General features: G+C 34.7%; 1 protein-coding gene across 9 annotated transcripts in view; it reads right to left on the bottom strand.

Moving 5' to 3' along the window:
- Window positions 1-27,527, bottom strand: part of LOC123564302 (uncharacterized) — a 139,130-nt gene that overhangs the window by 61,136 nt on the left and 50,467 nt on the right. For 3 of the 9 annotated variants that reach the window (XM_053536935.1, XM_053536936.1, XM_053536938.1), the window contains one exon: window positions 4,214-4,335. In XM_053536935.1, coding sequence (XP_053392910.1) covers window positions 4,214-4,271 — 58 coding nt within the window. In that variant the 5' untranslated portion in view covers window positions 4,272-4,335. Of the gene's footprint in view, window positions 1-251; window positions 511-4,213; window positions 4,336-24,517; window positions 24,874-27,527 lie in introns of those variants that run through there. The other 6 variants (XM_045357799.2, XM_045357798.2, XM_053536937.1 and 3 more) reach the window with 5 other exon arrangements.

The following is a 27,527-nucleotide window of genomic DNA, read 5'->3' as shown; positions in this document are numbered from 1 at the left end:
ACACAATAATATCTGAGAAAAAAATGTACAAAAAACTAACAAAATTAAAGTGTTACAATACAACTTGTGGCATGAAACAAAATCTATCTCAACGGAAGAATGGAAAGTTGTAGCAGAAACAACAGACAATATAGCAAGAAGTGACAGCACAGGGAGGAACAGACAAAATTAAAAGCTACATTAATATTTGAGAGAATAGCACGCAGTTACTTTAGAACTAATAAAATTTGCATGATGCAAGAAAAACCAACCTTTCGCAATGGAACAATTTTTGCTATGAATGACAACCAACTTCTGCCCATTTATCACTGATGCTATAATGACAATTAGACTTAAATTCGCGGCACTCATGAATTTTAAAGATTTCAAAACAGGCATTATCCTTATTTTGTTTGTCTGTCAGAAAAAATATAACCAGCACAATGTTTTAACTCGCTAAGAGAAACTGTGTCCATTCTATTCTAATTTAATCTCTGATAGAATCTGCATTCCAGACTTATTCAAAAGTTTTAATGGAATATATGAAATGTGAATGCCCCCTAAAGGTTGAAAATTCCTACAACATGCAATAATATAGTCAATGTCAATAAAGGCATGGAAGCATGACCCTAGGACAGGTTTAATGAAGGAAACTTTTCGTGTTTATTTCAACTATTTATTGAGATAGTAATGTGAAATGACTGTAGCTGTAACAGTTCACTACATTTACATATCTATAGTTTCCAATTAATGATCTTAATTAGCGATTTCCCATTCACAATTGAGCCGTGCCATGGGAAAACCAACATAGTGGGTATGCGACCAGCATGGATCCAGACCAGCCTGCGCATCCGCGCAGTCTGGTCAAGATCCATGCTGTTCGCTTTTAAAGCCTATTGGAATTGGAGAAACTATTAGCGAACAGCATGGATCCTGACCAGACTGGGCGGATGCGCAGGCTGGTCTGGATCCATGCTGGTCGCAAACCCACTATGTTGGTTTTCTCATGGCACGGCTCAATTTTAGTTAAAAATTATTCAATCACGTAAGGATAGTGGGCCTAGCGTCATTAACTAATGCACTGGGTGTGCTGCTGATGTTCTAAAACATTAAAATGCTATTTCTCATTCACAACTTTAGTTTAAAAAATACAAATGCAGTGAACTATAGCGGGATGCTATTTCAGTACAAAATGTAATAATTGAAGAATTGATCCAGTGTCATGTCAAAAGTACTACTGAGGGCATAATATGCCTGTTTGAAAGCAAAATGTGCAAGAGCAATAAAAAGGGCTTATAATAAAATGTGAATAATAAAATAAGTACTTAGTGCAAGGGCCAAAGGCTTATAACAAAACGTGGATAATAAAATAAGTACTTAGTGCAAGGGCCATAAGAAGCAGAGATATCTGTTTCAATGCTAAAACTAATTCTAAAATTAAAGGGAAATTAAATAAAGACTGTATTTAGGAAAAAAGAGAAATTACTGTTAAACTTGGCCTTGGAATCATCAAGATAAACAAGCTGACCAAGTTTCATGAAGATAGGGTCAAAAATGTGGCCTCTACAGTGTTAACAAGTTTTTCCTTTGATGTGAGTGGTGACCTAGCTTTTGACCCCACATGACCCAGTTTCAAATTTGGCATAGGAATCATCAAGATAAGCATTCTTACCAAATTTCATGAAGTTAGGGTCATACATATGGCCTCTAGAGTTAACAAGCTTTTCTTTTGATTTGAGCTAGTTTTTTGACCCCACATGACCAAGTTTCAAACTTGGTCTAGGAATCATCAAGAAAACATTTTCTGACCAAGTTTCATGAAGATAGGGTCATAAATGTGGCCTCAAGAGTGTAAACAAGCTTTAACTTTGATTGACCTAGTGACCTAGTTTTTGAACCCATGTGACCCAGATTTAAAATAATCCAAGACTTCATGATAACAAATATTCTGACCAAGTTTTATGAAGATAGAATCAAAAATGTGCCCCCTAGGGTGTAAACAGGCTTATTCTTTGATTTGACCTGGTGACCTAGTTTTTGACCCCACATGACCCAGACAAAACTTCATCCGATATTTCATGCAGACAAACATTCTGGCCAAGTTTCATGCACATCAAATGAACAAGATTGTTAACAAGCTTTTCCTTTGATTTGACCAAGTGACCTAGTTTTTGACCCCATATGACCCAGTTTCAAATTTGGCCTAGGAATCATCAAGATAAACATTTTGACCCAGTTTCATGAAGATAGGGTTATAAATGTGGCCTCAAGAGTGTTAAGAAGCTTTTCCTTTGATTTGACCAGGTGACCTAGTTTTTGACACGACATGACCCAGTTTCGATACAGGCCTAGAGATCATCAAGGTTATCATTCTCTGTAAGTCTGTATCAAATCAAAGCATAAATGAAAACTCTATATGGCAAAGAGATATTATGCCAATACAAGTTATGTGCAAAATGTGGTCTCTATCATGTTCACAAGCCAAAAATAGCAAATTTTGGCCCTTTAAGGGACCATAACTCTGGAACCCATGATGGAATTTCGCCAGTTTTTGAAAGAAACCTAGATATTATGCCAATACAAGTTGTGTGCAAGTTTGATTAAAGTTGATTGCAAAATGTGGTCTCTATCATGTTCACAAACCAAAAATAGCAAATTTTGGCCCTTTAAGGGGCCATAACTCTGCAACCCATGAAGGGATCTGGCTAGTTTTTAAAAGGAACCGAGATATTATACCAATACAAGTTGTGTGCAAGTTTGATTAAAATTGATTGCAAAATGTGGTCTCTATCGTGTTCACAAGAAATTGTGAACGGACGACTGACAAAATGCGATCACAAAAGCTCACCCTGTCACTACATAACAGATGAGCAAATAAAAATGAAATTTATTGTAAAGATAGTTTTTCAGGTTAAGATGGAAGTTACTTTAATGAAAGATTCTGTATCAGTACTGACTAGTTCCCCACAAGCAAATGACAACTTCCCTGCCTGAACCAGAGGTGAATTTTTCAAATCATCAAGAAGAAAACTGCCTAGTCCAAGGATCAAACAGAACATCTCTCCATTCATAGCCTTGTGCTCTACCTACTGAGCTAATCAGGCAAGCATGCACCATCACACTGAAAACAATATAATGACCAATAAAGGTCATCAGATCCTAATTTAGGAAGAACTATATAAGCCTGACTGGCTTCCATTATCTCTACAACATCTCATGTGGATAATTCCATTCCGTTCATTTCATGGATAAGACAAGCAAGGAGATTTCTTCAGCTAAAATGCAAATGTAATTGCAAGGGTTCTGTTATTTCTATTTCCACAAGCACCAATAGTCAAATGGAGACACATTATATATTGATCAAAGATAAAAGTTTATTACTTCAACCAATAAAACAGAACCCAAATAGAGCTCTCTGTGGAGTATATGTAATCCTTGCTTTAAACCTTGTTTAAATGATATCTTTCCTGGATTCTTATTGAGATCTCTAAACAGCTTTTAACTTTTTATAGCTTCAAACTTCATTTAAAACTGTATAGCTCAAACATCATTTAAAACTGTATAGCTTTAAACATCATTTAAAACTGTATAAGTGAGTACAACTTAAAGTCCCATAATGCTGTCAACTTACTGCTAAAAGACCTATCTAGGGATTTCCATACTTTTTTCAAATGGTTTTATATCTTTAAAAGGAAGGTTATAACCTAAGATTTTCCTCAAATGCCATATATGCTAATTAAAATTTCAACTATATTTCATAAAGCTGTTTGTAAAACGCATGTGCAATCCATGGAAGCCGGGTAGAGGTAACTGAATAGAACATTTTCTGAGTTTCAAGAACACTTTGACCTAATGACTCAAAAAACACGAATTTCCTATGAAATTTGACAGGCTGTACTGGAAACCATTTTCAGTCAAAAGGTCACTGTGACCTTCACCAATCACATACTGGCTTTCAAAACATCATAGGTCATCTACTGACAAGCTCTTGTCCTATAAAATTTGGCAGCCATAGGTACAAGTGTTCCCCAGTTGTTGAGCAGAAAAGGTTTTCAGTTTTGAATTCACAATGACCTTGAAATTTCACCTACTGACCCTGAAATTACTAAGGGTCATCTGCCAATTGAACAATCAGGCCCAAGCATTTTCCATTTACTGATGGTCAACAGATGGACTAACTGCTAGACCAACCAACCAACATGAGCAAAACAATGTTACCACTCTTATACATTACCAGTAACAGAGTATAATGAAGGTCCCAGAACCAGTAAACACATGAACACTTGTATCATTCTTCAGTTCCCAGAGCACGCCAGAACCCTGCATGGGCCTCATGCGGTCAGCTAATCAAGGCATCTGCAAATAGAATAATTATCAGTATAATTATGATTGTTCCTTTCCTATCACAAAACTGGAATTCTTCAGGGTAGTCAGCTATAAATTAAGGCATTTGCAAATAGAATAATTATCAATATGTAATTGTCCAGTTCCCTACACAAAGGCAGAGCTCTTTAAAAGTCTGATTAGAACACACAAGAACACTGCAGCTAAAAGGCCTGACAAAGTCAGAAAGCTAGAGCCCTCAGAATACCACACAAGAACCCTGCAGATAAAGGGCCTGACAGTCAGAAAGCTAAAGCCCTCAGAATACCACACAAGAACCCTGCAGATAAATGCCTTATGAAGTCAGGCATTTAAAGCTGTCAGGCATTTTGGCATTACATATTCTATGATTTCCAGGAGACACTAGTCATATACTGTAAGTAATACTCCCGATTGTATCTGTGAACAGAATGCATGGACACCCCCTTCAGCATACAAACACGTCATTTGACTGACCTGAATCTGAGCTCCTTAGACAGCATATACCTTCACAATACTCAAGCTTCATAAAGGTCTTGCAAAACTAAGAATGCCAATCCTTGCATTACAATGTGCAATTTAAGACCATGAGCACATGTTTAGTCATGTAGAATAATGTAATATATTATTAATATGAAAATAATTACAAAAAAACACCTTCTACTTCATTCAATTTGTAAATCTACTTCCATACATTTTCAAAGGTTTGCCAGTGCAGTTGTCAGTTACTATACTGACTGGTAATTGACTTATATTGGTTCAGATGAAGAAGGTGTCTGCATTGTTATTAACATCTCATTTTTACATGCAGTTCAAACTGGTAAGTCATTCCCCTTTCTTAAATTAGATGAGGAGCTGTGGGTTCAGTAATTAAGAAACCAAATTGCTTTCCAGAAAAAGAAAACCATATTACATAAGTTTAATATAAAATTACAGTAGAAAACTGGTTAAAATACATGTAACTTTCATTAAAGCTTTTCTAAATGTCAATAAACCTCGTAAGTATTTTACACATAATCCTTCAAAAGTCAGTCCTAATGCAATTACATACTCATTTTCTGACAACCCAACAAGTATTTGCCATAACTAGACAAGTCTGTCTTTTGTGTTACAAGAGATCCCTGATATCTCACATCAGTGACTGAGATTCATTTCTTTTTTCATTAAAATGCCCCTCCTACCCCCTACACACATACACACCTCTTACCACTTGGTTCCTTTAATTTGACTTAAGTAACAATGTACAGTATATAGCTTGTTGTTAATTATTTTACTCATGTTACAACAGGCAATAGCTTGTTCTTTCATTTTTCCTAAGTTACAGTGAGTAACAACAGTTACTGGTTCTTTTTGACCCATCTTAAAAATGGATGTTAACTTTAGCCAGTTAGAATGCAAGTAAGTAGGTGGTACTGTTAAAATGGGCAATACCTTTACCAGAGTTAATTCAGTCTGGTAAATAACTAGCCCTTTTTCTTTTTCTAAGTTATAATTGGTAATAACTGGTTCTTATATTTTACCCAAGCTATTTTATCACTGGGTGATATATGGTTCTTTCATTTTACAAAAAATATATATTACAGGAGCCACAATATGTGATACTAGCAAAGTATTAAATAAAGACCTTTTAAAAGTGATCTACAAATCAAGTTTAACATTAAGAAAATACAGCAAAAAGTAACCTGCATTATACAAACAGAATGGAGGAATTTATTATATAAGGCAATCAATGATGCTGGTTGCAGACAACTAACAGCTTCCATCTGGTATGTGTTTAAAGTAAGCCTTTTTGCTAATTTTAATTATTCACTAGGAAAATCTAACATTTATTTTAGGAATCACCCTTTGCAGGTTCCAGCTCCAGGGTATTACTGTTTTGACACCAGTTTATATTGCCACAACTGTTACTTATCACCCAGCTTGTTATTACAATCTGCTTCTTCATACAATTAATGATTTGTTCACATACAATTACATGTGCCAAGATAAAATTAAAAAAAAAAAAAACATATATAGTAGTGTTGTATATTCCCTTACATATTTGCTCAAAATGCCATTGGTTCAAAATGACTGCCAGTATGAGAATGCTGTTCATCCTGGCCAGGAACAGAATAAAAGCAAGGTCTGGGTTCATGCCAGATACTTGGTGAGACTATCTGGAAATAATGGCCCATATTATAGCCGGATTTTGGTCTGACACATCATTTAATACAGAAAATGTAAACCAAATCATACAGTTGTTGCACTAGATGTCTATGATTATTTTACATTATGTAAAACATATTGGATATCCTTCCAAACTAATATAATAATATAATCCATCAATATCAAAGATCACCTTAGTTGCCCAAGTTTTGTCTTTCGAATTGTAAAACAAAAACCTTCTGTATCAAAAGTAACTGTACCCTGTAACAATTGTGTTTAACTGTTTCATTGAAAACTATCATAAGTTTTCTCAATTTTGTGATTTATATTTGATTTAAATTTTTATAATTACTGTGTTTTTAGCTCACCTGGGTATAGAGTCATTAGAGTAATTAAATATAAAGCACCTGGCCATAAAATCAATCCTTTTCTGAAAAAAAAATACAATATCTCTTGCCTCTAAATGTTTTTCTGAGAAAATATCAGTGTTGGTATGAAGAAATTAATATTATTACAGATTATTTGATCTCAACAGACTTTGTAAGTGATCAGAGTGAATGAATGCAAAGACCCATGCAGCTAGGTGTATCTGTTCTCCTTGTCAAATAGCTTGGTTCCCAGGCTGAATGCTTATTTGTAATAAATATTACAAAATGTTTAGTAACCTCAAATCAACATTCTGAAAAGATTTTTCAAACAACACCAAATCATAAAAGAAAAACATGAAAATTGAAATATGCCTAGTACTCTACAACAGGATTATCAATTTTCTGATACATGTATTGAATTCCAGAAAAGAACTGCATAAAGGGGCCATACTTCTGGACAGTTCAGCACCTTTAAAAACTCACCATTTTCAGCTGCTACTTATTTTCATTTTGATGCATTTGTAATAGTCATTCCCAAGTGCTGAAAATTCACATAACAAGATTTAATGTAGTTTTCAGCAATTGTTTACTTTTATTTCTATACAAATGGCATTCATTTTTAAAGGGGTATAACTTCTTGAGACTATTTAAAGTATCCAATTGCATGGGACATATGGTTAAACATGACTGTATTGGATAGCTATACTGTTAGTTAAGATATTGTTTATTTACCATATATTTCTGTGGTTTAGGGATAATGCCTCTAAAATAGCGCATTTTCATCTGATCATGGCTGATTTGAGGAAAGAGCAAGAAAAATGTCACTATAGAAACAACACACTAGTGTTTAACTAACAATGAAGCAAACAACTATAACAGAACATCCATCATCAACAATTTGACAATTAACACTCTGTTTCTTGCAAATGACATAAATTATAAATGCATTGATTGCTGACTTGTGTTGTTTAAAGTGGTAAAAATCCTTGATAAGATATATCTAGTAATTTGGTTTATATTTTCTGATGTGTCAGACATTAATGTTGGCTATTATATGGACCAGTGTTTCCAGATTGCCTCTCACCAAATATCTGGCAAGATCTCAGATTTCTGGTCATTATATTAGCAAAACAATGAACAATATTCTCATAGAGTCGCTTAACTGTTATAGTGCCCTAATCAATGGCATCTTGACCAGAAATACAGTGAGTGAGGGAATATTGGATACTGGCTTTAACTACCCAATCTTTTCACCAGAACAATAATCTTGTATCATTATAACAGACAATAAGGGCAATTCTAGTTTCTTCAATATCTGCTGTAATTTTATTAATATTACATTACATTATTGTACTACATTTTTCTAATGGGTATGCCTTTATTCCTTGGAAATAAATGAATTCAGATATTGATGAAATATGCCTTTTTTTACCAGAACTTAATGTAAAATGAGAAATCATAGAGAAAATGAAATTCTCCCCTTTAAATACTTTCATAATAAAGGCACTGACCACCTGAGATCATACAACAACAAAAACAGAGAAATTTTTTAGATCTCAGAAAATTATTGCTGTATTTCCTATGACAACTTTAAAACTTATTGACAGATTATAATACACATAAGAAATAGTTGTTTTTTTACTAATTTTTCAATTCAAAATTGAAAAGCATTTGTAACTGTGTGCCATTTGTAACTGGGTACTGGAGGTAAACTGCCTTAATTACATATCTTGTATTAACCCTTAGCCTGCTAAATATCTAAAATGGACTGGTCCATCATTCAATTTGGGCAATACCATTTATCATTCGAAGGGGTGTTCACTGAAAATTTACTGACTGAATAGCGAACAGTGCAGACCATGATCAGACTGCACGGATGTGCAGGCTGATCTTGGTCTGCACTGGTCGCAAAGGCAAAACCAATCGCCGCCAGCAGGCTAAGGGTTAAATGCCAGCCAGTATTTACTACATTTTCCTCCGTGGTGTTTTGTTCAAAAACGAAGGAAATTTTTTGCTGTCGCGGTGACCCGGGCTTGATTCCCGACTTGGGCATGTTTCTTTTTCTTGATTTTGCATTTTTAAGATAGTTAAGAAACAAAAACTTATGTTCTAATATTCATAATACATATGTATGACCAAACTTCAATTTTAAAGACGGATCATGTTTAATTGGTCTTTTTTGTTCCTTAAATCTTTAACAGAATATATAACAAGAGCACCGCCTTGCATGTGCTGACGCTCATCTGATTTTTTTGTATAATAGAAATATTGTCCTACCCATGATTTTCTAAGTCTAAAAAGGGCCATCATTCTTGCAAAAAGCAGGATAGAGTTATGTTTCTTGATGTACAGCATCCTCATTTGATGGTGAACAAGAGCTGTCCATAAGACAGCCAAGCTCGACTATTCGAAATATTGTCCCAGAAGCAGGAAAATATTACCCAAAAAGGTTAAATATCAAAAGAGTTTTAAGCTCAAAAGGGGAAATAACTTGACCAAAATGCATATCAGTTATGGGACTTGCTGCTCTTAACTAGTTTTATAACCTTGAAGGCACATGTGAAGTTTCAATTCAATATCTGCATTAGTTTTGGAGATAGAAACTTGCATGTAAAACTTTAACCAGAATTTTCAAAGTCCAAAAGGGGGCATTATTTGCCCAAAATACATGCCAGAGTTATGGGACTTGATCAAGTGAGGTTAGTAATTGATCTAGAAAAAGAAAAAATAAGTTTCAAATCTATATGCCTTTTAGAAATAGCTGTATGTACTTGCACGCAAAACTTTAACCAGAATTTTCTAAGTCCAAAAGGGGGCATAATTTGGCCAAAATGAAGGTCAGAGTTCTGGGATTTGCTGCTATCAACTAGTTTTATAACCCCGAAGACACATGTGAAGTTTCAAATCAATATCTGCATTAGTTTTGGAGATAATAACTTGCATGTAAAACTTTAACCAAAATTTTCTAAGTCTAAATGGGGGCATAATTTGCTCGAAAAACATGTCAGAGTTATGGGACTTAACCCAGTGAGGTTGGTAATTGATCTAGAAAAAGAAAAAATAAGTTTCAAATCTATATGCCTTTTAGAAATAGCTGTATGTACTTGCACGCAAAACTTTAACCAGAATTTTCTAAGTCTTAAAGGGGGAATAATTTGGCCAAAATGAAGGTCAGAGTTATGGAACTTGCTGCTATCAACTAGTTTTATAACCCTGAAGACACATATAAAGTTTCAAATCAATATCTACATTAGTTTTAGAGATAGTCACTTGCATGGAAAACTTTAACCAAAATTTTCTAAGTCTAAAAGGGGGCATAATTTGCTCAAAATACATGTCAGAGTTATGGGTCTTGACCCAGTGAGGTTGGTAATTGATCTAGAAAAAGAAAAAATAAGTTTCAAATCTATATGCCTTTTAGAAATAGCTGTATGTACTTGCACGCAAAACTTTAACCAGAATTTTCTAAGTCCAAAAGGGGGCATAATTTGGCCAAAATGAAAGTCAGAGTTATGGGACTTGCTGCTATCAACTAGTTTTATAACCCCGAAGACACGTGAAGTTTCAAATCAATATCTGCATTAGTTTTAGAGATAGTAACTTGCATGTTAAACTTTAACCAAAATTTTCTAAGTCCAAAAGGGGGCATAATTTGCTCAAAATACATGTCAGAGTTATGGGACTTGACCCAGAGAGGTTGGTAATTGACCTAGAAAAAGAAAAAATAAGTTTCAAAGCTATATGCTTTTAATTGATGGCTGTATGTACTTGCATGCAAAAACTTAACCAAGGTGTGACGCTGACGCTGACGCCGACGCCAACGCCAGGGTGAGTAGAATAGCTAGACTATTCTTCGAATAGTCGAGCTAAAAACTGATGCAAGTTTTAAAGCAATAGCTCTGATAGTTTATGAGAAAAGCTGACTTAAACATAATACTCAACCAAGACAACTGATTTTCTAAGTCCAAAAGGGGCAATAATTATTGCAAAAAGCAGGATGGAGTTATGTTTCTTGATGTACAGGGTCAGCTTATGATGGTGAACAAGTGTTGCAAGTTTCAAAGCAATAGTTTTATAGTTTAAGAGAAAAGGTTGACCTAAACATAAAACTTAACCAAGAAATCTCATATTTTCTAAGTCCAAAATGGGCCATAAATCTTCCAAAAAGCATGATGGAGTTATGTTTCTTGCTGTACAGGGTCAGCTTATGATGGTGAACAAGTGTTGCAAGTTTCAAAGCAATAACTTTGATAGTTTAGGAGAAAAGCTGACCTAAACATAAAACTTAACCAGCCGACGCCGATCAAGTGATGACAATAACTCATCATTTTTTTTCTCAAAAAATCAGATGAGCTAAAAATTGAAATATGTTTACTACTGACTGACCACCTTTAAAGCCCTGCTCCGCGGCTATTCAAATTCTATTGTGTGTATGCAACCCATGATTACAATAGGTAACAGTTAACGGCCACGCGCCACACTTTAGCATGCAAAACCACAGGTATTTTCTATAAAATTTATATAAAATAGACTCTTAGATATAATTTTGACAGGCGTCACTGTTCATAGTCATGATTTTCATGCTTTTTCAGTGACAATTTAAGGTTACAAGGTAGGACTGGAGCAGGTCTTTAACTAAATACAGCTTGCTAAAAATATTACTATTTCAACAGACAAACATTTTACTTTCATGCAGCTATAGCTTTCCTCTTTTACCTTAAAAAAGATGAGGGGAGATAAAATTATTCGTCGATTAATCATTTCTTAAACTTTGGTTCTCTACAAACTTACTTGCATCACAAACTTTACTTGCAGTGCAACTGCCATGAGTTTCTAAAAGCATCATCATACAGCATCTAATATTTGTTTTGACATGTCAGCTCCCCATCAGCAAGAACTTGAGAGATAGTGTACACAATTCACAGGAAATTACATCCTCAAGTGAAAATCTAACATGCAATAGCTAGTATCAGTACATCCTTGACTGCTGCAATTAAGTCACCATTACATGATTGGTACATCCTGACCGCTGCAATAACACTCTGTAACTGTTGTCAGGCTGCCATAACAATATCCTGCCAGTACAACCTCATCAATATCTACTGCTATATAAGCTAAGTGGGTGATTAGCTTGCATTATTAAGATATTCTCTCTCTCATTCATCATCTACCAATATTTTATTTGTCACAGGGTGAGGAAAGACACAGTTCAAGACTCAAATCTGTGACCATCGCTTACAGGGCAAGTACTCTAGTATCCAAGGTAACCGGATCCCCGACATATTCTTCCCCAATGTGACCAAATCTGTACTGTGACATACAGCACTACAAGTTGGAAATTCGTCTTCGAATTCCAGAGATACACAAAATTACAATTGTAGTACAAATGACCAAGCAATTATGCAATGGTCCCAACTGGGCACCAAAATCAATGTCACAGGTAAAGAACAAGGAGCTGTGTTCAATAAATGCTAGATGCCCCCAGTGGCATCCTTGTCAATAGATTTTGCACCTAAGTCCAAAAAGAGATCAAGGTCAAGGTCAAACTGAGGTCAGGTGATGTTTGAAGATGAGGAATGGTCACAGTTTACATCTGTATTAGTATCAATTCATTCTTGTAAGGGGTATTGATGCTAGATGAAACGGTCCCATTTGGTTAACCAAGAGTATGGCCCATATAAAGCAACCTAAGTCCAAAATGAGGTCAAGGTCAAACTGAAGGCAGGTGATGTCTGAAGATGAGGAATGGTCACATCTGCATTAGTATAAAGTCATTCTAGTGAAGGGTATTGATGCTAGACGAAACGGTCCCATTTGGTTAACCTCGTACAGACGGACGGACGGACGGACAGGACAGTAGATGCTGGGGGGATAAAAATGTACAGTCAGTCAAAGGCTCAAATCTTGGTTCATTCGTTCACAAGAGAAGGTCACTCCACCAACTGAACTAATCAGCCATCTGCCTAACAAAACCAAGTTAGAACCATGATACAAACATTAATTTTCGCACAAGGAAAGTTCTGTAACATTTATACTTTCTAATCATCAGCAGAGCAATGCTTTACAATCTAGAATCAGTTGGGCACAAGAAGAAATATGTCCATTTTGTCTTCAAAATCCTCTACAACAAAGTTGTTAAACTGGGTCATTAACTTAAAGCAAATATGGTCCATTAAAACATCTTTCTGTTGGCTGACAATGAAAATGAGTTCTGCAATATTTCTGGAATATACTTTTACCTATTGATAGACAAGAGCTAATCCTAGACCTGCAGCCCACCTCCTAAACAATTACACCAATTTATTACAAAGCAATTATCATAATAAAGACATGAAACATTTGGTCCTGTAGCGTTGATAATTATCATGATATAGACATGAAACACTTGGTCCTGTAGCATTGATAATTATCATGATATAGACACAAAACACTAGGTCCTTTAGCATTGACAATTATCATGATATAGACAGGAAACACTTGGTCCTTCAGCACTGACAATTATCATGATATAGACAGGAAACACTTGGTCCTTCAGCATTGACAATTATCATGATATAGACAGGAAACACTTGGTCCTTCAGCATTGACAATTATCATGATATAGACATGAAACACTTGGTCCTTCAGCATTGACAATTATCATGATATAGACATGAAACACTTGGTCCTTCAGCACTGACAATTATCATGATCTAGACATGAAACACTTGGTCCTTTAGCATTGACACTTATCATGATCTAGACACAAAACACTTGATCCTTTAGCATTGACAATTATCATGATATAGACACAAAACACTTGGTCCTTTAGCATTGACAATTATCCTGACATAGACACAAAACACTTGGTCCTTTAGCATTGACAATTATCCTGACATAGACACAAAACACTTGGTCCTTTAGCATTGACAATTATCCTGACATAGACACAAAACACTTGGTCCTTTAGCATTGACATAATTATCATGATATAGACACAAAACACTTGGTCTTTTAGCATTGACAATTATCATGATATAGACATGAAACACTTGGTCCTTTAGCATTAACAATTAACAAGATTCAAACTTGAAACACTTGGTCCTTTAGCATTAATAATTAACAAGATTCAAACTTGAAACACTTGGTCCTTTAGCATTGCTGGCAAATCTGAAAGCAAATGTCTCTGTGGCAACAAATCACACAGAACAAAGATGAAAGTTATCATGCACCAGCGGAATGCCCTAGAGAAGTAACAGTCAAATTAGAGAAATATACCCACACACTGAGTAAAAAGCTTTATAAAATTATAAAAAAGAAGAAAGTATGTTCAGAATCCCTCTGTAGACAGAAGAAAGCATTAATATTTTTGATTAAAAGTAAAGCTGTAGCTAATTCAGGCTGATATTATAGGAGTGTAGTGAGTGTATGATAAAGAAATTATTATATTAGAGGTGACTGGTATCTGCAAGAATTCCTGACATTGTGAGGCTGATTGTGGAATGTCAGGTACATCATAGTACAGGTGGTCACCATTTCATACAGAAACTGTTGGCACAGTTACAACTTCATCTTGAAGGTGTTTATTTTTCACAGTGCAATGTCAATACTGTGCAGTGTTTATGTTGCACAGTGCAGTGTTAATGTTAATTTTGCAGTGTTAACCTTGCAGTGTTAACCTTGTAGTGCTAATCATGTAGTGTTAATCTTGTAGTGTTAATTTTGTAGTACTAACCTTGTAGTGTTAACCTTGTATTGTAGTGTTAATCTTGTAGTGTTAACCTTGCAAGCTAAACTTGTAGCGTTAATCATGTAGTGTTAATCTTGTAGTGTTAATTTTGTAGTGTTAACCTTGTAGTGTTAACCTTGTTTGTTTGTTTGTTTGTTTTGGGTTTAACGCCATTTTTCAACAGTATTTCAGTCATGTAACGGCGGGCAGTTAACCTAACCAGTGTTCATGGGTTCTGTACCAGTACAAACCTTTTCTCCGCAAGTAACTGCCAACTTCCCCACATGAATTATCAGAGGTGGAGGACTAATGATTTCAGACACAATGTCGTTTATCAAATAGTCACGAAGAACATACGCCCCGCCCGAGGATCGAACTCGCGACCCCGCGATCCGTAGACCAACGCTCTTACCTACTGAGCTAAGCGGGCGGGCTTGTTAACCTTGTAGTCTTAACCTTTCAGTGCTAACCTTGTAGTGTTAATCATGTAGTGTTAATCTTGTAGTGTTAATCTTGTAGTGTTAACCTTGCAGAGCTAAACTTGTAGTGTTAATCATGCAGTGTTAATCTTGTAGTGTTAACCTTGTAGTCTTAACCTTTCAGTGCTAACCTTGTAGTGTTAATCATGTAGTGTTAATCTTGTAGTGTTAATTTTGTAGTGCTAACCTTGTAGTGTTTGTATTGTAGTGTTAATCTTGTAGTGTTAACCTTGCTGAGCTAAACTTGTAGTGTTAACCTTGTAGTGTTAACCTTGTAGTCTTAACCTTTCAGTGCTAACCTTGTAGTGTTAATCATGTAGTGTTAATCTTGTAGTGTTAATTTTGTAGTGCTAACCTTGTAGTGTTAACCTTATAGTGTTAGTATTGTAGTGTTAATCTTGTAGTGTTAACCTTGCGCAGCTAAACTTGTAGTGTTAATCATGTAGTGTTAATCTTGTAGTGTTAATTTTGTAGTGCTAACCTTGTTGTGTTAACCTTGTAGTATTAGTATTGTAGTGTTAATCTTGTAGTGTTAACCTTGCGCAGCTAAACTTGTAGTGTTAATCATGTAGTGTTAATCTTGTAGAGTTAATTTTGTAGTGCTAATCTTGTAGTGTTAACCTTGCAGAGCTAAACTTGTAGTGTTAATCATGCAGTGTTAATCTTGTAGTGTTAACCTTGTAGTCTTAACCTTTCAGTGCTAACCTTGTAGTGTTAATCATGTAGTGTTAATCTTGTAGTGTTAATTTTGTAGTGCTAACCTTGTAGTGTTTGTATTGTAGTGTTAATCTTGTAGTGTTAATCTTGTAGTGTTAACCTTGCTGAGCTAAACTTGTAGTGTTAACCTTGTAGTCTTAACCTTTCAGTGCTAACCTTGTAGTGTTAATCATGTAGTGTTAATCTTGTAGTGTTAATTTTGTAGTGCTAACCTTGTAGTGTTAACCTTATAGTGTTAGTATTGTAGTGTTAATCTTGTAGTGTTAACCTTGCGCAGCTAAACTTGTAGTGTTAATCATGTAGTGTTAATCTTGTAGTGTTAATTTTGTAGTGCTAACTTTGTTGTGTTAACCTTGTAGTATTAGTATTGTAGTGTTAATCTTGTAGTGTTAACCTTGCGCAGCTAAACTTGTAGTGTTAATCATGTAGTGTTAATCTTGTAGAGTTAATTTTGTAGTGCTAACCTTGTAGTGTTAACCTTGTAGTGTTAATCTTGGACAGCCACAAATGCACTGTTAATGTGGCACAGTGTACTGTATTCCACTGTGCCAAAAGAAATTAACATCCCCTGTGGAATAGGTTCATGAACTTCATGAATTTATTCATGAATTTGTAAGAATTCATAAATTATTTCATGAATTATTTTAAAAAAAGTTCATGAACTACAAGGAAAAGTTCACTTACTTAAATTCACAAACTCTCAAGTTCAAGAATATTACTTTCATTTCATGAACTTGTAAATGTAGTTCATGAACATTTCAGAAAATCCATTAAATAATTTAAGAAATTCATGAACTTGAAAATGAAATTCAGATGATGATTGAAATTGTGATTCAGGAACTACAGGGTTATGGTTTTCCCCTGTAAAAGATTTTCTAGAACTAGTATTAAGTTCTTGAACATTCAAGAACTTCTGAAGAACTTAAAGAACTGTTCCTGAACCAGCATAACAGTTCTTAGACTGTGGTTCTACTTGAACATTGGTTCAAAAACTGCAAAAGTTCAAGAACTTATAGAACTTTACCAGTTCCTGAACAGTTACTGTTAGTATTAGACTAAGAACCAAAATTGTTCATGAACACAGGTTCATTAAAAGTACTAAAACTCAAAACCTTTTTCTAGTTCAGTACCAGATCTTGAACCCAATTACAAGTGAGTTTCTGAACTGTTCATTTATTAAACATAAAACTTAGGTTTATTACCTTTTACAATAATGAAGAAGTTCATGAACTGTTCATGAATGTTCATGAACATTAAATTCATAATGTCACACAATCAGTTTCCATTATTTTGTTGCATGCTGGGAAATTTTTTGCACATGTGACTCAACATTTTTTGTGAAGTTTGTGCAGCAAATAAGAAGGAAATATTTATCATACTACAGTTAGGAATGGTTTAAAAGGAACATGAGTATACTGAATATCAAATAAGTAATTATGGTGTTGTCATAAATCGTTCATTTTAAAAACTATAAAATCCTTTTAAAATGTCACAAGTTTTCACAACCTTGAAGCAAAGCTAGTATCTGAATTTCAATCTTGATATTAAAGTAAATTATACATTGTTTAAGTTAATGTTTTTGTATTTTATACAGCAATTGTTTACTTCTTATTATGCTCCCAATCCCACTGTAAACTTACTTTATTGTTTTTACTCAACATGTCATTTGTTGAGGGTGGAATGACACCAATGAAGGGAAAATAAATCTTTGTTGTGAACCATAGCATTCTTCAGTTTTGTAACTTGTACTCTTTAAGACTCTGTGCTTAGTTAGAATGTTGCAAATGGTCAGTCGCCAGTTCAGAAATTTACTTTTAGCTTACCTTGCACAAGGTGCCAGGTTGAGCTAGTAAGGTCTGCTGTCTGTTCGTCCTACCATTTCTTTTAAACAACATCTCTGAAACTACTAGGCCAGTGTTAATGAACCTTTTATACAATTTTTCTTGTATCAAGCTCTACCGAAATTGTTCAAAGAATTCCATCACATGCAGATCTCTCATGTTTCATAGTGTTACACTCCTACCAGGTGACCTTGACTAGTTCATGTATTTGTTCATGAATAAGTTCATGAAACCTGTTTGGTTTTTTTTCTTTTTTACAAAAAATGTTCATGACTAAATATTCATAAGAATCAAAATTCATGTTTTTCATGAATATCAATATTCATGAACTTGTTCATGTATTATTTTTAATTCATGAACAAGTTCATGAATATCGAAATTCATGAAACATAAATTTTGACGCTCATGAATATTTATTCATAAACTTTCATGAAAAAGGTTCATGAATAAATTCATGAACCTTTTTCACAGGGGATTTCATCAACACAAAATCTCAAATGTTTCAGTCAAAATGGAAACTTTGTGGAGACTTAATGAATTTCAAATAACTTCTTCTTCTTCTTCTCGTACGCGATTTCAAATAACTTTTTTTTTTCTTTTCAATGGAATTTGGTTTTACATCTGACTGCAAATATCATGAATATTTCTTCCAAATGTATAATAATGAATCTGAACTGTTTCATTTTATGTGTGTGTCACCAAAACAATTCTAAGTCCCTTTCTCTGTGGAAATATCAGGCGTCTTAATTATTGTTAACATACTAAACTAGAACCGAGTTCTGCTTTTTCTGATAATATAGTTGTTCTGTATTTTTTTTTCAACTTTAATGAAACAAAACAATTATTTTAAAGGGAATATCAAGTTCCAAATCTCAAAATTAAACTGCCAACAAGGTAATGAGGTAACACTTGGAGAAAATCAAAATACGAGAATTAACATGAAACATTCAATTTAATGAAATTTTGCAAGAATCAAATCTCGATCTCATTTTTTCCTCAAGTAGACAAAGTCATTAAAGGAAATGAACTCAATTAGAAAAAAGGAATTTTCTCAGGAAAGCCTATGGTTGATTGGCTTAATCCCTGATTTAAGAAAAAAATCCCTGTAGAAATCAATATACAATCAGATAGTGCTAAACTAGCAGATGGAAATTTTCATTTTCGTGATAACAAACTTTAAAACTAGAAAAAAAGTAGTTTTAATGTTGATATTTAAGACAACAATTTAGTATAAAAGAGCCATTATTTCTTCAATGGTGAGTCAGGGGATACATGATAAACGAAACTTATTATCTCAAGATCCATCCAAATGTATCATCAATGGGAATCTTGTAACTTTTATATCAGTAAAGAAAAAGATCTCAATGTAATATCATCTGTAACCTTGTAATCAAGGAAACATATCACTTTGCTGTATATATTTCTGTTTACTGAAGTGTGTGATAACATCATATTGTTTCCTTAAATGTTGATATTCTATTAATCATGAGAATGAGTAGAATTTACTTTTTGTCTTCATAATCTCTAATCAAGTAAACACTCCACACTGCCACTTCCTGCATTGTGCATGAAACTGCAGACATTTTTTGCAGTACGAAGACAGGAAGTAAATTCCATGTTTCCATGAGAAATTTTACGGGGCTGGAAGCTACTATTGAATATTTTCATGAAACAAGAGGGCCATAAAGGCCCTGTATCGCTCACCTGATCTATTGACCTAAAGATCATCACGATTAACATTCTAAGTTTCATTAAGATATGGTCATAAATGTGGCTTCTAAAGTGTAAACTAGTTATTCCTTTGATTTGACCCCGTGACCTAGTTTTTTGATCCGACATGATCCAGATTCAAACTTGACCTAAAGATCATCAAGTTTAACATTCTGACTAAGTTTCATGAAGATATAATCATAAATGTGGCCTCTAGAATGTTAACAAGCTTTTCCTTTGATTTGACCTAGTGACCTGGTTTTTGACCCCACCTGACCCAGATTTAAACTTGACCTAAAGATCAATCAAGATTAACATTCAGACCAAGTTTCATTAAGATATGGTCATAAATGTGGCCTCAAAAGTGTTAACTAGCTTTCACTTTGATTTGACCCGGTGACCTAGTTTTTTACCCGACCTGACCCAGGTTTGAACTTGACCTAAAGATCATCAAGTTTAACATTCTGACTAAGTTTCATGAAGAAACAGTCATAAATGTGGCCTCTAGACTGTTAACAAGCTTTTCCTTTGATTTGACCTAGTGACCTTGTTTTTGATCAAACCTGACCAAGATTTGAACTTGACCTATAGATCATCAAGATTAACATTCTGACCAAGTTTCATTAAGATATGGTCATTAATGTGGCCTCTATAGTGTAAAATAGCTTTTCCTTTGATTTGACCTGGTGACCTAGTTTTTGAACCGACATGACCCAGATTCAAACTGGACCTTAAATTCATCAATATTCACATTCTGACCAAGTCTCATGAAGATACAGTCATAAATACGGCCTCTCCTTTGATTTGACCTGGTGACCTAGTTTTTGACCCCAGATGACCCGAAATCAAACTCGTCCAAGACTTTATTGAGGATAACACTCTGACCAAGTTTCATTAAGATTGAGACAAAACTGTGGCCTCTAGAGTGTTAAAAAGCCTTTCCTTTGATTTGACCTGGTGACCTAGTTTTTGACCCTAGATGACCCAATATCGAAATCGTTTGAGATTTCATTAAGGGTAACATTCTGACCAAGTTTCATTAAGATTGGGCCAAAATTGTGACCTCTAGAGTGTTAACAAGCTTTTTCTTTGATATGACCTGGTGACCTAGTTTTTGACCCCAGATGACCCAATATCAAACTCGTCCAAGATTTTATTAAGGGTAACATTCTGACCATGTTTCATTAAGATTGGGCCAAAAATGTCACCTCTAGAGTAATAACAGTCAAATTGTTGACGACGGACGATGGACACAGGGCAATCACAAAAGCTCACCTTTCAGCACTTCGTGCTCAGGTGAGCTAAAAAAAACCATATGTGAACAGAATTCTTATTTCCATGAATACTTTTACAAGGCACTTCTCAGGGAAACTTTCAGTACTGCCATCTTCTGCTTTGCAGAAACATTTAATAAATTTGTTGCCATTTGTATTTCCATATGGAAACAATCACCCTTTGAAATTCCCACCTTTTGTAAGTACTTCTAAAAACACAAAGAGTTTAAAGCTACTTTCGACAGAAGAATTACATTTGGTTACAAAAAAAATTATTCTATTTTTATGTAGTCAAATAATTTTGATTTTCAATATTGAAGCAGTGAATTTATTGTTAAAATCTGCACAAAGATTTCGCTCGGAAATACCATGAAACCACTAACTGTCATCCACCACACTTAGCAGTTATAAAAAAGCACACTGTTAAACTCGGTGCATATGCAGAGATCTATATCCAGATGTAAACCATTCCGTGATGCCAAGACAGAAAGGAAAGTGTGGAAATAAAAGATATAAATGCTTGCAATTCCACAGAAGGTAACTGTAATTGCAGTGTCTTTATACTGAAACTCACAGATATGCCAACTTTCAATCTCTGAATAAGGTACTCATGGAAACATTAAAGATAATTAATAGCTCCCTGTATGTTTGATGAAGTTCACAGAAACACCAAGCAACTTTCTATCTACACTAAACCTCATGAAAACAACCCTGACTTTAAATCCCAAAAGGTACTGCTGGTGATTTTGAATCCCTTAATAAGGTATACCTCATGGAAACAAAAAAGGATATATAAACGTCATGGAAATACAATGCACTGATTTTCAATCCCTTAATAAGGTTGTCATGGAAACAAAAAGGATATGTAAACCTCATGGAAATACAATGCACTGATTTTCAATCCTTTAATAAGGTTCTCACAGAAACAAAAAGGATATATGAACCTCATGGAAATACAATGCGCTGATTTTCAATCCCTTAATTAGGAACTCATGGAAACAAAAAGGATATCTGAACCTCATGGAAACACAATGCACTGATTTTCAATCCCTTAATAAGGAACTCGTGGAAACAAAAAGGATATGTAAACCTCATGGAAACACAATGCACTGATTTTCAATCCTTTAATAAGGTTCTCACAGAAACAAAAAGGATATATGAACCTCATGGAAATACAATGCACTGATTTTCAATCCCTTAATTAGGAACTCGTGGAAACAAAAAGGATATTTGAACCTCATGGAAATACAATGCACTGATTTTCAATTCCTTTAAATAAGGTTATCACTGAAACAAAAAAAGGGTATATGAACCTCATGGAAATACAATGCACTGATTTTCAATCCCTTAATAAGGTTCTCATGGGAACAAAAAAGGACATATTTTTTATGAACCTCATGGAAATACAATGCACTGATTTTCAATCCCTTAATAATGTTCTCATGGGAACAAAAAGGATATATGAACTTTATGGAAACACAATGCACTGATTTTCAATCCCTTAATTAGGAACTCATGGAAACAAAAAGGATATATGAACCTCATGGAAATACAATGCACTGATTTTCAATTCCTTTAAATAAGGTTCTCATGGAAACAAAAAAGGATATATGAACCTCATGGAAATACAATGCACTGATTTTCAATTCCTTTAAATAAGGTTCTCATGGAAACAAAAAAGGATATATGAACCTCATGGAAATACAATGCACTGATTTTCAATCCCTTAATAAGGTTCTCATGGGAACAAAAAAGGATATATGACCTCATGGAAATACAATGCACTGATTTTCAATCCTTTAATAAGGTTGTCATGGAAACAAAAAAGGATATATGAGCCTCATGGAAATACAATGCACTGATTTTCAATCCTTTAATAAGGTCCTCTTGAAACATGGAAAGATATGCCTCATGCATTCACAATGAAACTCCTGGACACACGCAACACTAATTTCCAATCCCTTCAATTTCTCAATTGGAAATAAATACTCAGGATCACATTCTGTCTCTCCTGATACTCATACAGAATATAAGCTTCCACAATGAACGCTCATCTTGTGAAAGTTTCTTTTAACACCGGGCTCTATAAGACATTTATAAACAGTGTCATTACTAACATCCCTGCATCTAAATTAGAAACAAGGCTTAGGACCGACTTAATTGTACCCTTCAAATATATCAATGGGATTAGTTCATTTACTATACTGACAGAGAGAATCACAAGTTTAAAGATTACTGGTATTAAAAATAAAATATACTGAATGAATGGGCAGTTAAAAAGAGTTGGAAATCAATTTAAATTCCTTGTCATCTACTAGCTATCAAAATTTAATGAACTCTTTTATATATAGACAGATCAATACAAACCCAATCTAGAGTTGCTCATAATTGAAGAAATACTATAGACACAGTCATTTTTCTTCCCCAAAAATGTAGCTAAATTATTAACTCCAGATTTGTAATTGTAATTTTCCTGTTAGAAAAAAACTCATCACATTGATTTACTTTATTCTGAAACTTCTGCCTAATGTCATAATATGATTTTAGACCAAAAGTAAACAAAAATATGATGTCTGGCAGTAAATAAAATCTGGTATTAAATTTTCAGGATGTATGTCCTTTTTGTCATAGATGATTCAGATACTGACTTTGAATGCCTGAAAATGTTTTTTTCAACATGTATCTAACAATTTGCACAATGATAGTTATTCAGAAACACTCAACAATTCTTCCTTTAACTAAAAATCTTTCAAAGGTCCACAAATCAAAAGAACTAAATGAAACTAAGCACTGATAAGGATAACCCCGGGATGTTCCCCTGAAGTCTTCTGTAAGTCTTACTGGAAATACTGTTATATGTTTCAGTTTTACAAAGCTTATGGCTTATTTTATGATCAGTCAAAAGTTATCATGCTGTTCCTAAAATTAATGTCCTATTATTTGGACTAGGCTAACAGTGCATCCACACAGTACAGTATAAATAGCGCCAAACAGCCTGGACTAAAAATTTCGGTTTTATATCTCATTTACATGAAATTGAAATCATGATGTATGAAATGAAAACTGTTATACCTGCTGGAAACACAGAGTTACAGCAAAACCAAGTTTCCCGACCCTATTAGCCGCCTCTTACGAACATGCAAGTTTGCAGTTCTTTGCATGATCATCCCAGAACTACATGGGCAAATATTGTACAGTTTCTAAACGTATTATATTATATATTTTAACTTACTTAAACATGATAAACAATCCCTGATACAAGATCCAAAGGCATTTAGAATATTTACTGTTATATCTGCATATTTTGTATAAAAGTTTGTTGCATAAAAAAAAACTGGCAACTCAGAACTGATCTTTAATCCATCCACTTATATAATAGACAAAAATATATTTAATATGTTTTGGTTTAGCTTTTTACATGAAACAAGAACAGTATAACATTATATCCTAAATACCGGTATATTCACAATGTCATGTGTACAACAAGCCATGCTCTCAAATAATTTATAAGTGACCCTGACTCAATGGGTTTCTGTTCTGCCCATTACACCAATTTAATGCAACAGTAATGGTATTTTGTGGCCCCAGGATTTCCCCTAGATGAAAAGGGGATTCTAATTTATTGACTCTTCACACTGGTCAAGTGACATTTCTCACATGGGTTACCTTAATGGATAATGTGGTCTCAACCAATTATTTGCTATTTCATTGAGAAAGAAAATGCTAATGTCACTGTTTTCATCCCACCCTAAACTTTAAAATCTCATAAAATAGAAATTTGATACAAAGCAATTTAATAATGAAATACTTTAAAATCATCTAAAGGCATTTTCATTTAAGATTTGATTTTAAATGTAGATTTAAGCATGCTTAACGACTAGCCATTATAATTGTAATGAGACGATTAAAAAGAAAAATAATAGAGCATTCTTACCTCAAAAAATCCATACAGGTTGAATGTAAACAACTATAGCAGGTAGACCTTGGAGTAGTAAAATGTTTAAATATATTTAAATTCCTGTAGTAGATTTTAAAAAGAAATAATCTGACCAATTAGCTTCCTCAATAATATTTTCCTTTACAGCAGAACCAGTCTGTATTTCTTCTATAATTTCCCTCCAGACATATTTCTTTCATTCTCTGTATCAGAAATCTTCCGTAGTTTATCAATTTTGTATCAGAATCACGAAACCATCAGACACACCTACATACACAAGTTAAAAATTCCCAACAAAAAGTATGTATAAATATAATCCAGAAGAATAAGAGGGGGAAAAAAGATTTTGTGGGGAAATGTGAAACACCACCAGCCAGGTATAACAGGTAGTTAAGGAAATAAACACAAACTATACAACAGTCAAAGTCAATTTGTAACCTTCCAATTAGTGGCAATACAAATAGAGGTATATATGTGAAAGCATTACCTCCCATTTATATCTCCAGCATACAACTGTCATCACTACCAGCATGCTAGATACTAGTCACAGCAAGAAAACAATACTCTTAGAACTGTTCTGCTATCAATTTCTGTATCTTATCTGTTTTCTAAAATTCTAAAGGTAAAAAACATAGAATAACGCATTTCATAAAAAGGGGTTAAAATACCTGAAAATGTGATTATAGAATATCTAAAAGGTTTCACTTCCCTTAAAAACAAATATATTATAGCATTAGTTATGTAACATCCACAGATACTGTAAAATCTAAGACAACTATACATACTATAATCTGAAACAACCAATCATACTATAATCTGAAACAACCAATCATACTATAACCATTCTAGAACTATCACACAGACAACATATTGACAAAAATCTGTAACAACCGCACTGACAGTTAAATCTGAAACATCTATATAGACAATAATCTGCAACAACCACATACACGATCTGTAACAACAAAATATATTCTAATCTGAAACAACCACACAGAGAATCTGCAACAACTCTACCAACTAGAATCTGCAACAACCATGTATATTATAATCTGAAACAACCACACACACTATAACCTGAAACAACCACACAGTCTATACATTGAAACAACCATATAATCTGAAACTACTTACATACTACAATCTGAAACAACCATACATTTTACAATCATCCTGCAACAACCACACAGACTATAATCTACAACAACCACACAGACCATAGTCTGCAACAACTGCACAGATCATAATCTGCAACAACCACACAGACCATAATTTTCAACAACCACACAGACCATAATCTGTCACAAACACACTGACCATAATCTGCACAAACCACACAGACCATAATCTGCAACAACCACACAGACCATAACCTCCCACAACCAAACAAACTATAATCTGTCACAAACACACAGACCATAATCCGCCACAACCACACAGACCATAGTCTGCCACAACTACAAAGACCATAATCTACACAAACCACACTGACCATAGTCTGCCACAACCACACAGACCATAATCTGCCACAACCATAAAGACCATAATCTGCCACAACCATAAAGACCATAATCTGCCACAACCACACAGACCATAATCTACAACAACCACACAGACCATAATCTGCCTCAACCACAAAGACCATAATCTACAACAACCACACAGACCATAATCTGCCTCAACCACAAAGACCATAATCTACAACAACCACACAGACCATAATCTGCCTCAACCACACAGACCATAATCTACAACAACCACACAGACCATAATCTGCCACAACCACACAGACCATAATCTGCAACAACCACACAGACCATAATCTGCCACAACCACACAGACCATAATCTGCCACAACCACACAGACCATAATCTACTACAACCACATAGATCATAATCTGCCATAAACACACAGATCATAATCTGTCACTAACACACAGGCAGTAATCTGCCACAACCAGACAGACCATAATCTACTACAACCACACAGACCATAATCTGCTACAAATACACAGACCAGAATCTGCCACAAACACACAGATCATAGTCTGCAACAACCACACAGATCATAATCTGCCACAAAGACACAGATCACAAAACGCCACAACCAAACAGACCACAATCTGCCACAAACACAAAGACCACAGTCTGAAACAACCACACAGACCATAATTTTCAACAACAACACAAACCAAAATCTGCCACAACCACACAGACTAAAACCTGCCACAACCACACAGACAATAATCTGTCACAAAGTCTCAGACCACAAAATGCCACAACTACACAGACCATAATCTGCCACAAACACAAAGACCATAGTCTGACACAGACACACAGATCACAATCTGCCGCAACCGCACAGACCATAACCTGCCACAACCACATAGATTGTATCCTGTAACAACCACATAGACTGTATCCACACAGACTGTATCCACATAGACTTATCCTGCAACAATCACACAGACTGTATCCTGTAACAACCACACAGACTGTATCCACATAGACTTATCCTGTAACAACCACACTGTCTGTATCCTGTAACAACCACACAGACTGTATCCTGTAACAACCACACAGACTTATCCTGTGACAACCACACAGACTGTATCCTGTAACAAACACACAGACTGTATCCTGTAACAACCACACACACTGTATCCTGTAACAACCACACTGACTGTATCCTGCAACAATCACACAGACTGTATCCTGTAACAACCACACAGACTGTATCCTGTAACAACCACACAGACGGTATCCTGCAACAACCACATACACAGACTGTATCCTGTAACAACCACACAGACTGTATCCTGTAACAAACACCCATATCATAATCAGCAACAAACACAATGATTGTATCCTGCAATAACAAAACATCCTATAATCTGCAACAACATTACAAGCTCTAATGGGCAGCCGCCACTTCATTTTATAACATACTGCGATCTTGTATAGACTACCATCTCCAAACTCTAACGCAATATAAAATGCAGGAACA

Source organism: Mercenaria mercenaria, chromosome 2 (assembly GCF_021730395.1).
Source record: "Mercenaria mercenaria strain notata chromosome 2, MADL_Memer_1, whole genome shotgun sequence".
In the NCBI taxonomy this organism is placed as follows: domain Eukaryota; kingdom Metazoa; phylum Mollusca; class Bivalvia; order Venerida; family Veneridae; genus Mercenaria; species Mercenaria mercenaria.
Note: the sequence above shows the minus strand (reverse complement) of the source record. Positions and strands in the feature narration are given on the sequence as shown.